A 13,512-nucleotide genomic window follows, 5' to 3' on the forward strand; every position below is an offset into this window, starting at 1 on the left:
CAACATAGAATTTATCATTTTAACCCTCTCAAGTGTACAGTTCAACGCCATTAAGTACACTGACGATGTTATGCAATCATTACCATTGTCTATATCCAGAACTTTTTCATCATCCTAAACAGAGACCCCACCCATGAAACAATAACCATTCATTCCCCTCTCCTCTCAGCCCCTGGTAACCTCTATTTTACTTCCTGTTTCTCTGAATATGCCTTTTCCAGGCACCTCATATAAGTGAAATCATATAATATTTGTCCTTTTGTTTCCAGCTTCTCTCAAATGTTTTCAAGGTTTGCCCATAATGTAGCATATGTCAGAATTTCATTCCTTTTTTATGGCAGAACAATAATTCATTGTTTGAATATACCATATTTTGTTTTTTAATAGCGTATTAGTCTTCCTCATCATTTCTACTACTTTATAAACAATATTATTATTTACTAAGAGCTTTTATAAGCTCTTGGGGTTTTGGGTTTTTTTTTTTTTTTTTTTGCAATACTCCAAGCAATAAATCACAATTTCCTGTAGGGAGTTAGACTTGTTATCACTTGGTTTATAGAAGAGGACATAAAGGGGAAAAAATTGATTTTACACTGTACTTTTCCCCAAATAAATTTCTATTTGGTTTATAATCTCTTCTTTTTTTTAAGACTATTTATTTATTTATTTGACAGACAGAGATCACAAGTAGGCGGAGAGGCAGGCACGGGGGGGGGGGGGGGGGCGGGGGGGGGGGAAGGAGGCTCCCTGCTGAGCAGACAACCCAATGCAGGGCTCGATCCCAGGACCCCGGGATCATGACCTGAGCCAAAGGCAGAGGCTTTAACCCACTGAGCCACCCAGGCACCCCTATAATCTCTTTTTTTAAAAAAGATTTTATTTATTTATTTGTCAGAGAGAGCACAAGCACAGGGAGCAGCAGGCAGAGGGAGAAGCAGGCTTCCCGCTGAGCAGGGAGCTCAATATGGGGCTCGATCCCAGGATGCTGGGATTAAACCAAGATTCTCTATTTGTTTTAAGATTGACTTCTGCTAAATATCTCTCTCAGCTAGGCCAATTTGAAAGGGTAATGCTAGCATATGTAAATAGGCAAAATATCATTTAAATAAATATGAAACAACCTTTTTTTACAAGGGAAACTACATATGCCCACCAAAAAAGTTCTAGGGAAACCAGCACAGCATATATTTATCGGGCTGTTTTGTTACATGTGAAAAGTCTTTTGAATAAATGAGATGTTTTAAATATTTTCTCATCCAATCTGATATTTAATTCCCTACAAATCTTAGTTTATGTTCAATTTCAAATTATTTCAGTTCTTATTCAATTTCAAATTTGGATTATTTATCTCTTTGGTGTTCCTTTCTCTCAAAAAAAAAATTAAAGGTGAAAAGGGTAAAAATTTTAAATTAAATCTGGCCAATTTAGTTGCTTATTAATAATGTTATTATATATTAAAGTACAAAAAATTACTGGCCAAAAAATAAGGTTTGCGGTTAAAAAAAAAAAATGTACCTACAAAGTTCCCTGAGAACCTTTAAGTTGTTTCATTAGAGGCTTCACTCTTATATTTTATATATTTTCTGCTACACGAAGGTACTATTTTTAGCACCCATTTTTCTCAGCTTCCCTATTTATATTTTGATATCTATATCTACCAAATCACTTTGGATTCCCAGCATAAAGAAAACACTGCAGATTTACCTTCTCCCCGAATGTAAAATATGAATGCAAAGGGGAAAAAAATACTAACGACATAAATCTTCAAAGAGTACTTTGCCTTACATCTATAAATACCTCACAGAAATTAAAAACGTCTGGGAATTTAAAATTGGTCAAGAAAATACATGTTTTAATTCTCCTAAGTATAGCACAGGGAATAAAGTTTGGCACCAACAACATCTTCAAAAATATTGTCTGACTATATCTTTAGAATATTTGAAGAAAAAATATTCTTCTCCTTTTTAAAAATATTTATTTATTTGAGAGACAAACAGAGAGAGAGAACATGCACGTATGGGCTGGGGGGAGGGGCAAAGGGAGGGGGAGAGTATCTCCAGCAACTTCCCACTGAGCGCAGAGCTGATGGGACTCAATCCCAGGACCCTGAGATCACAACCTGAGCCAAAATCAAAAGTCCACACTCGACCAACTAGGCCATCCAGATGCCCCATTATATGCAATGGGGCATATAATTATATGCTTTCTTCATAAGAATTTTTGAGGTTATTGGGTTTTAAAAAATAACACAACTTTATCCCTTCTTCAGTTATATTGCTATAGACTGGGAAAAATATGTAACTGAGAATTATGGGAAGTATATTTTGGCACACATGCTCCTTTTTGGTACATTTTCATTTGGTACTTCATTTTGCCTTGTGTTATAGATATTCGTGCATGTACTATATGCCCAACTAGAATATAAATGACTTATAAGTAAGAAACATAGCCTATTTCATGATTTCCCTACCCATCATGCTTAATGTAGCACTGTGCACATAGTAGGTTCTCAATAAATACTGGTAGGATATAGAATTATTGAAAACTTGTGTAAAAAAATATTTAAATTAACAGTGAAAAAGGAGATTACTTTATTCCTAATCAGATTGTAATGAAGACTATTTCAAACTCTATGCAGTGATGATACACACAAATATTTAAACTATTTATGTGCCTCAACTTGACATAATTTCATGATAACTTGATGGCAATCACATTTAAATATATTAGAATATTTTTGTAATAATGCTACTCTAGAATAGCAACTTTAATAGCTGAGAAAACATGTAAAAGACCATTAACCTGAAAGAAAGAGAGAACACTAAACATTTTTTTCAGAAATCAATGTATAAGGTTAAACATTCCACTATAATATTTATGAGCAAACCTCAAATTAAAATTTATAAATGCAAACTATCAAATGTTTCAGTTAGACAATAATTTAGATTATATTTTATAATTCCTCCTGTGTACACATTGATGAATACTATATAAAAAAACATTCTTTCTTCTTTAATGTCTTTGACTGTAACTATCTAGTATCAAAATTAATTTTGCTTGAATGCAAGGCCATGGCAATGCTATAAAAGCCCTTAATTATCAGTGAGTATGATATTAATCAGTGAACACAAGTAAGTGATTTTCCTTACCTTTAGGACAGCAATGAATGGTACGAAGTTAGCTCTTTGGAGTCCATTTTTATAGAGATCTGAAAGAAAAAATTGCTATTAGTTTTTTATTTAGCCTAAATCTAATGTTAGCTCATATCTCAGTCTAGAAAAAAAGCTTTCTATTTATAAAAAAGATAAACATGCAAAAGAAAAATAACCAAAATTGATTTCTATTCTGGTACTACGCAAAATTCATTATATTCTTAATAAGAAGAACTGACAAAATTATGAAAGAAAATCAAAGACATTCAATCAAATTGGCTTTGAACTGTGGTGTAAAAAAAAAGTAATAAAGGAATTTGGAAGAAATCGCAAATAATCCTAAGTCAATAACTCAACATCAGATATTTTTTAAAGTATTTAATATTTCAATATACAGAATTTTACTGGGAAAGGAATTATATTGCCCTTTATCTCAATCTATAGTAAAAATTCTCAGTACACAATTAAAAATGTTTAACAAGATTAGCCTTTTAAGAAAACACATCAAAAGACAGAACTGTGCATGTATTTGTATCAAGATTACATATTTAACATAAAGGTAAATGACACCAAGGCCACTCTACTTTAAGAGAAATTATCTAAAAATTAAAATTCCATTCTCAAAAGACTATCCATTTAATAGTTATAAAATAATAAACAGCTATAGTAATTTTTGCTTTAGAATATGCATGTGTCACAGTGCATGTATGTTCAGACATATGCACACACATGAACACACACTGTCAAGAGCAAAGAAGTGGAAAGAGATAGCAAATTTTAAGCTTTCCATATTTTTCTTCATTTTCTCTTTTGTTTTTTCTTCCTGAAAAAAAAATAAAAAGACTTGGAATATTATTCAAGAGATTGTAATGTTATTGCATATAAAGCATCCCTTTTAAAGGTAAAATCTAAAGTAATGAGATTTTTTTTAAAAAGAGTATAAATATGGGAACAGTAAAAAGTCTTCTCAATAATAAAACCCGTGAATTAAGTTATGTGTCTTGATTTTTTTAAAAATACGCTTTAGAGTTTCCTTCCTGTATTTCCTTGTTAGAGAAAATTTGATGACTGAGATAGACCTCAACTGCCACATTTACTTATGGAAATAAAATATGGTCATTAGGAAACATTTATTCTCTTTAGAAAAATATTCATCATAACATCATTACAGTGTAGAATGTATTTGCAAAGCTCTTTGGTTAATTAAGGATAAGAGGCTTTAATTCAGTTACATTTAATATATTTATTTAGGGGTATTACAAAAGGTAAGATAATGTTGGCCAGGCTGTTGGAATTTTCAAATCCAGAATGAGATCTTTCCTTTCCTATAATCAATAACCTCAAATGAGTAAATAGGTAAAATGCAGGAAGTGGATTATTAAGTTAGATGTTTTCATAATCTTCCCTAATTATTAGGTTGTTGGGGAAGGTACAAAAAACACTACTGTATGATAAGAGTTCACAGCCATGATTGCTAATAAGTGGTAACATTCGAAAATAAAATATTTTTATATTTTTTTTTAAGTAGGCTCCATGCCCAACATGGGGCTTGAACTCATGACTCCAAGATCAATAGTCACATGCTCCACTAACTGAACTGGCCAGGTGTCCCAAAAAATAAGATCGTTTAAATACACTCAATGTTTACAGCAGCTTTATTTGTAATAGCCAAAAACTGGAAGCAATCCAAATGTCCATCATTACATGAGTGGATAAGTAAACTGTGGCTTTTCTGTATAATGAAATACTACTTAGTAATAAAAAGTAGAAACCATACACACAATAAAAGAGATGAAGCTCAAAAGAATTATGCGGAGTAAGAGGCCAGACCAAAAAAAAAAGGTACATACCGTGTGATTCTAATTATATAAAACTATAAAAAAAGCAAACTAAGGCTACAGTAACAAAGCAAATTGGTGGTTGCCTAGAGAAGGGGTCAGAAGGACAACAATGACCAGGAGAGATGAAAATAAGGAAAGAAGAAAGTTTGAGTGTGATGGAAATACTCATTGTATTGACTGTGGTGGTGATTTCACATATATATACACATGCCAATATTTTGTAAATTGTACCCCTTAAATATGTGCCATTTATTGTGTATCGATTATAGCTCAGTAAGTTCTTTTAAAATTTATTGAGGAAAATGCCAAAGTGAATATCGAAGAACACTGTGTTCATATTACACTAATGAAAGTTTATCTATATTAAGGTAACCGTTTGGTCTCACAGAGTAATATCTTTGTTATGGACATATAAAGCTCTGAGATGTTTAACTTAACAACTGTGTACCTTTCTGTAGGTTCATGACAATAAAAGATGTAAAAGGCCCACTTGTAATATTCTTGACTGAAAGTTTCCACTCATCAGCAAAGTTAAAATCAAATAATACCTTTCAGTCTTCAAGAGTTAATTTTTTAAGGGGTTAACTTTAAAAACACTCTGCCTTGATAAGGATATATAATCCAAACTTTATGCTCTGAGAAGTATTTTCTAAACATAATTCTAAACCAAATTCATTTGGCTTGAAAACCTTTAGGTTTTTACAGGACACTTAAGTGAAAAAGAACTGTACTCGTTAAATTGAAGAGTTTTTTTGCAATTCAAATATTATGCTAATTATCAATGCAATAGATCTATCTCCTGAAATGTTACTTAGCTACCATTTTTTCATAGTAGTTGTTTAATATTCTTTTTCTCAGACATAAAGATTTTATATACATTTATATCAACCTTTGTCATTGTTTACTAAATACTATTTAAAATTCAGTAGAAGTTCTTGCCTACAATTTTTTAATGATCTCTAAACAGAGTTAAATGAGCACTTGGTCATATAAGAGAGAGTACCGAAATTACGGCACATTCATTTTTCAAGACTGGTAATAAGGACTTCTACATTCTCCACAGTGAATAACTATAATAATACTTACAGATGAAATACATGCAAAGAGGATTTTTAAAGTAATTACAAGGACCTAAATACTTTGGAGATGTACATGTATATACAGATTTTTTTCCTTAAAAATCCAAGCATTGCAGAAGAGGTTATATACAAAAACATAATGGTAAACACATATCAAAACCACTAATAAATATGCAAAGAATAAGGAGAAAGAAATTCAAACATATCCCTAAACAATTAAGCAAAACATGAAAGAAAGACAAGGATCAGAGGACATATTCAGAAACAATCACAAAACAAATAACAAATACATATACAATACAAAGACATATACAAATACAATAAATACATATCCATCAATAAACTATTTTGAATGTAAATGGACTAAATGCTCCAATCAAAAGACATAGGGTGACAGAATGTAAAAAAAAAAACAAGATCCATCTATATGCTGCCTACAAGAGACTCATTTCAGACCTAAAGATATTTGCAGATTGAAAGTGAGGGGATAGAGAAAATCAATCATGCAAATGGATGGCAAAAGAAGGTCAGAGTAAAAAAATATTTATATTGCACAAAACAGACTTTAAAACAAAGACTGTAACAAGAGACACAGAAAGATACTATATTCCAATAAAGGGGGTAATCCAACAAGAAGATATAATGATTATAAATATTTATGCACCCAACAGAGAAGCACCCAAATAAATAAAACAGTTAATAATAAAAATAATAACAATAACAAAAATAAAGGAACTAATTGATAACAATACAGTAACAGTAGGGGACCTTAACACCCCACTTACATCAACACACAGATCATCTAAACAAAAAATTAACAAGGAAACAATGGCTTTGACTGACACACTGGACCAGATAGATTTAACAGATATATTCAGAAGACTCCATTCTAAAATACTAGAATATACCTTCTTTTCTTTTTTTTTTTAATTTTATTTATTTATTTGATAGACAGAGATCACAAGTAGGCAGAGAGGCAGGCAGAGAGAGAAGGGGGGAAACAGGCTCCCTGCTGAGCAGAGAGCCCAATGTGGGGCTCAATCCCAGGACCCTGAGATTGACCTGAGTTGAACGCACAGGCTTTAACCCAGTGAGCCACCCAGGCACTCCTACCTTCTTTTCAAGTGCACATGGAACATTCTCCAAAACAGATGATATTTTAGCTCACAAAACAAGCCTCAACAAATTCAAGAAGATTAAAGTCATACCATGAATCTTTTGGGAACACAAGGCTATAAAACTAGAAGTCAACAACAAGAAAACATCTGGAAAGCCCACAAATACATGGAGGTTAAATAACCTGCTACTAAACAATGAATGAGTAAACCAGAAATAAAAGAACAAATAAAAAGTACATGGAAACAAATGAAAATGAAAATACAATGGTCCAAAACCTTTAGGATGCAGTAAAAGTGGTCATAAGAAGAAAATTTATAGCAACACAGGCCTCCTTCAAGAAGAAAAATCTCAAACAACCTAACTTTGCATCTAAAGGAGCTATAAAAAGAACAAACAAAATCTAAAACCACCAGAAGGAAGGAAAAATAAAGATTAGAGTAGAAATAAATGATACAGAAACTAAAAAACAAAACAAAACAAAAAACAATAGAACAGATCACCAAAACTAGAAGCTGGTTCTTTGTAAAAAAATCAATAAAACTGAGAAACCCCTAGCCAGACCTATGAAGAAAAAAAAGAATAAGGACTCAAATAAAATCACGAATGACAGAGGAAAAATAACCAATGCTACAGAAACATAAACAATTATAAGAGAATATTATGACAAACTATATATCAACATATTGGCCAACCTAGAAGAAAAGGATAAATTCCTAGAAACATATGAACTACCAAAACTGAAACAGGAAGAAATAGATAATTTGAATAGACTGATAACCATCAAAAAAATGGAATCAATAATCAAAAAACTCCCAACAAACAAAACTCCTGGACCAGAAGGTATCACAGGCAAATTCTACCAAACATGTAAAGATTAGTTAATACCTATAATTCTCAAACTATTCCAAAAAATATGAAAGGAAGGAAAACTTCCAAATTCATTCTATGAGCCCAGCATTACCCTGATACCAAAACCAGATAAAAACATCACAAAAAAGAGAACTACAAGCCAATATATTTGATGAACCCAGGTGCAAAAATCCTCAATAAAATACTAGCAAACTGAATCCAACAACACATTAAAAAAATCATTCACAATAATCAAGTGGGATTTATTCCTGGGTTGGAAGGGTGGTTCAATATTCACAAATCAATCAATCTGATACACCACAACAAAAAGAGAAAGGATAAGAACTATATGATCATTTCAATAGATGTAGAAAAAGTGTTTGACAAGGCAGAACATCAACTCATGATAAAAACTCTCAACAAAATAGGTTTAGAGGGAACACATCTCAACACAATAAAGGCCATATATGAAAAACCACACAGTAAACATCATTCTCAATCAGGAAAAACTGAGAGCTTTTCCCCTAAGGTCAAGAACAAGACAAAGATGTACACTCTGACCACTTATATTCAACAGAGTACTGGAAGTCCTAGCAATAATATAGCAAAAAGAAATAAAAGGCATTGAAATCGGTAAAAAAGAAGTAAAATATTTATTATTTGCAGATGACATCATACTACACATAGAAACCCCAAAAGACTCCACCAAAAACCTGCTAAAACTACTAAATTCAGTAAAGTTGCAGAATCTACTGAAATCTGTTGCATTTCTATACACCAAAAATGAAGCAGCAGGAAGAGAAATTAAGAAAACAATCCTAGAGGCACCTGTGTGGCTCAGTGGGTTAAAGCCTCTGCCTTCGGCTCAGGTCACGATCCCAGAGTCCTGGGATCGAGCCCCGCATCAGGCTCTCTGCTCAGCGGGGAGCCTGCTTCTTCCTCTCTCTCTGCCTGCCTCTCTGCCTACTTGTGATCTCTGTCTGTCAAGTAAATTAAAAAAAAAAAAAAAAGAAAAAAGAAAACAATCCTATTTACAGCTGCACCAAAAACAGTAAGATACCTAGGAATAAACCTAACCAAAAATGTAAAAGACCTGTTGAAATAAATTGAAGATGACACACACAAAAAAATAGAAAGACATTTCATGCTCATAGACTGGAAAAAAAATATTGTTAAAATGTCTATAGTACCCAAAGCAATCTACATATTTAATGCAATCCCTATCAAAATACCAACAGCATTTTTAGAGAACCAGAACAAACAATTCTAAAATTTGTATGGAATCACAAAAGACCCCAAATAGTCAAAGCAATCTTGAAAAAGAAAAGCAAAGCTGGAGACATCACAATTCCAGACTTCAAGTTATATTACAGATTCAAGTAGTAATCAAAACAGAATGGTACTGGCCCAAAAGTAGACATACAGATCAACAGAAGAGAATAGAAAACCCAAAAAGGAACCCACAACTATATGGTCAAATAATATTTGACAAAGGAGGAAAGCATATTCAATGGGAAAAAGACAGTCTCTTCAACAAATGGGGTTGGGAAAACTGGACAGCAACATGCAAAAGAATGAAACTAGACCACTTTCTTATACCATTCACAAAAATAATTTCAAAATAGATTAAAGACCTAAATGTGAGACCTGAAACCATAAAAATCCTAGCAAAGAACAAAGGCAGTGATTTTTTTGACATGGCCGTACCAACTTTTTTCTACCAATGTCTCCTGAGGCAAGAGAACAAAAACAAATTACCGGAACCACATCAAAATAAAAAGCTTCTGCATGGCAAAGGAAACAATAAAACTAAAAGAGAAACTATGGAATGGGAGAAGATATTTGTAATGACATATCTGATAAAGAATTAATATCCAAAATACATAACTAATACAACACAACACCCCAAAACCAAATAATCAAATTTAAACATGGTCAAAAGACATACACAGACATTTCTCCAAAAAGATATCAGATGACCAGCACACACATGAAAAGGTGTTCGATATCACAGTGATGTACAAATCAAAACTTCAATGAGATATCACCTCACAGCTGTCAAATGGCTAAAATCAACAACACAAGAAACAACAGGTGTTGGTGAGAATGTAGAGAAAAGGGAACCCTCGTGCACTGTTGGTGGGAATGCGAATTGGTGCAACCACTGTGGAAAACAGTATGGAGGTTCTTCAAAAAAATAAAAATAGAACTACCCTATAATCCAGCAATCACACTACTGGGTATCTACCCAAGGAATATAAAAACACTAATTCAAAGGGATACATGCATCCCTATGTTTACAGCAGCATTATTTACAATAGCCAAGATATGGAAGCAGCCCAAGTGTCCATCAATTGATGAATGGCTAAAGAAGATGTGGCATATATACTGAATGGATTATTATTCAGCCATAAAAAATATGAAATCTTGCCATTTGCAATGACATGGATGGAGCCAATGAGTATTTTTTTTTAATTTTTATTTATTTATTTGAGAGAGAGAAAGAGATCACAAGTAGACAGAGAGGCAGACAGAGAGGGCAGGGGAAGCAGGTTCCCTGCCGAGCAGAGAGCCCGATGCGGGGCTTAATCCCAGGACCCTGAGATCATGACCTGGGCCGAAGGCAGAGGCTTAAACCACTGAGCCACCCAGGTGCCCCAGAGCCAATGAGTATAATACTAAATGGAATAAGTCAGAGAAAGACAAATACCCTATGATTTCATATATATGTATAATTTAAGAAATAAAACAAATAAGCAAAGGGAGAAAGAGACAAATCAAGAAACAGACCCTTAATTACACAGAACAAACTGATGGTTACCAGAGGGGAGGTAATTGGGGGGATGGGTTAAATAGGTGATGGAGAATAAAGAGTGCACTTGTCATCATGAGCACCTAAGCACCCGGTGATATTTGGAATTGTTGAATCACTACGTTGTACACCTGAAACTAAAATAACACTATATGCTGACAAACTGGAATTAAAATAAAAACCTAAAAAACAAATTCAAGTGTCAAAACTAACAAGGTGTAATGCTTATTTATATAAGTGCATGTCTGTCTAGAGAAAGAAAACTTTCAAGATTGATAATTAAAAGTTTTCCTTTTAACACAATGAGATACTACCACACACCAGTCAGGATGGCTCAAATTAACAAGTTAACAACAAATGTTGGCGAGGATGCTGACAAAGGGGAACCCTGTTACACTGTTGGTGGGATTGCAAGCTGGTCATCCACTCTGGAAAACAGTATTGGAGGCTCCTCAAGAAGCTAAAAATATTATCATTTTATTTTCATTTCAATATACTTTCATGAATAGTTATGCAGAAATGAGTGCTGAAGACAAAAGATAAAAAAGGGAACTAGGTTTACAGAATACTGACTAGGAGCCAGGCAATTCACCAGGCAATGTATACAAACCACAGTAACACTACAAAGCAGATATTTTTACCTCCCTTTTGCAGGAAGAGACTGATCCTCATAGTTTCAGATAATCTGCTGAATTTCCAGCCAGTAATAGGTATACCTAGGAGTCAAGGTCTTGAATGATGTTAAAACTTGTGGACTTCTTCAGAACCACGTTCTGTTCGGCTTATCACAGCCGACAGACACAACCAGACTATAACCATGATTCAAGGTAAAAAGGGACAGAGGTATAAATATAATACATAGAGCGAGAAGCTATTCATTTTATCATGGTTCAAAGGCAGCTTTACAGACGTAACAGTGGCACTAGACCACCTTGGAAAAATAAGCAGGGTGTCACCCAGCAGAGAAGAAGGAAGAATATTCTAGGCGCAAGAGTCAGTATGAGTTCATGACTCTACTTTCTTTTCTAATAGTATACAATCTATCATTCAAATAACACATTCTGAATCAAACTTTCTTAAAGCCACCATGCTTGACAAACTTTTAGAGTGGCCCTCCCTAAACCCCAGACCTGGTATTATACTTAGGTATAAGCATTGGACTCCAGAATCAAAGGACAGTTATCCCCGAGAATAGGAATCAAGTGCAGTGAATTCTACAGTTGTCCCAACTTAGTGCCTGGGCAAAGTTTATAGCACTCTGCTCAGAGAGGGGGAGCCCAGGCAGCATCTGGCAGCCTCCCTGAATGGAGACGGATGAGAGTCCTGGGAGGACAAAGCAAGTAGAGTTCCCAGGGCAGAGTACCAGAGAAAAGAAAGCTGCCTAGTAAAAAAGCTCTGGGGATCTGCTAAAGGTCCCTAATGAGTCCTCAATGAAGTACTAATCAGACATGTGTGGAAGGAAACTACTGAAAGTCAGGCAAAAAAGATACCTGGGAGTACTAGAGAAAAGCACCACTGGGGCTCACACATGCCTGTCTCCACCAGTCAGACTGGAAAACCTCGTAATTCATGGGGTATTGGGTAGAGGACTCAACTCACCAGCAAGAAAAACTAGTCTGAGACTAAATGCTGCTCTATCCTGCTATACAAAGCTTAGAGGCAATAGCCCCCCAAATCATACCAATTCTAAGAATGGGAATGAAGCTCAGAAGTATTTATAGGAATACAAAAGTCTCCAGCACTCAACACAGTAAAAATTACATTGTCTGACATCCAATAAGAAATGATGAAAGCATGCAAAGAAAAAGGGAAATAAGGCCCATAATGAGGAGCAAAAGCAATCATAGAAACAGACCTAGGATTGACACAGATAATAAATTTAGAAGACAAGTACATTGCAGTTATTGCTATATTCCATGTGTTCAAGCAGCATGAAGAAAGACTGTCCCAATCAAATAGAGACATGGAAAATATTTTTTAAAAACCCTAAGATGGGGGCGCCTGGGTGGCTCAGTGGATTAAGCCGCTGCCTTCAGCTCAGGTCATGATCTCAGGGTCCTGGGATCGAGCCCCACATCGGGCTCTCTGCTCCGCAGGGAGCCTGGTTCCTCCTCTCTCTCTGCCTGCCTCTCTGCCTACTTGTGATCTCTCTCTCTGTCAAATAAATAAATAAAATCTTTAAAAAAAAAAAAAAACCTAAGATGAACTTTTTTTAAAATTAACATATGATGTATTATTTGCCCCAGGGGTACAAGTCGGCGAGTCATCAGTCTTACACATTTCATAGCACTCACCATAGCACATACCCTCCCCAATGCCCATAACCCAGTCACCCTATCCCTCCCCTCTCCCCCCCAGCAACCCCAGTTTGTTTTCTGAGATTAAGAGTCTCTTATGGTTTGTCTCCCTCCCCAGAACTTTTAGAGATGAAAACAGTATGTGGAATGAATAATATGCTGGCCGGGAATAACAGTAGATTACACAGTGCAGAAAAAAAAAATCAGTGACTTGAAGATACTGCAACAGAAGCTAGCCAAAATGAAGCACTGAGAGAAAGAAAAGGTAAGAAAACATAAGACAGAATAAGTGAGCTGTGACAACTTTAAGCAACCTAATACATGTGTAACTGCATTACCCAAAGGAGAGAAGAGGAGAGGATA

General features: G+C 34.5%; 1 protein-coding gene across 1 annotated transcript in view; it reads right to left on the reverse strand.

Moving 5' to 3' along the window:
- The window catches only part of AFG1L (AFG1 like ATPase), a 229,216-nt gene that overhangs the window by 96,425 nt on the left and 119,279 nt on the right, over positions 1-13,512 (reverse strand). Inside the window, exon 8 of the mRNA XM_046006748.1 lies at positions 3,150-3,208. Coding sequence (XP_045862704.1) covers positions 3,150-3,208 — 59 coding nt within the window. The remainder of the gene's footprint in view (positions 1-3,149; positions 3,209-13,512) is intronic.

Source organism: Meles meles, chromosome 5 (assembly GCF_922984935.1).
Source record: "Meles meles chromosome 5, mMelMel3.1 paternal haplotype, whole genome shotgun sequence".
Taxonomy (NCBI): domain Eukaryota; kingdom Metazoa; phylum Chordata; class Mammalia; order Carnivora; family Mustelidae; genus Meles; species Meles meles.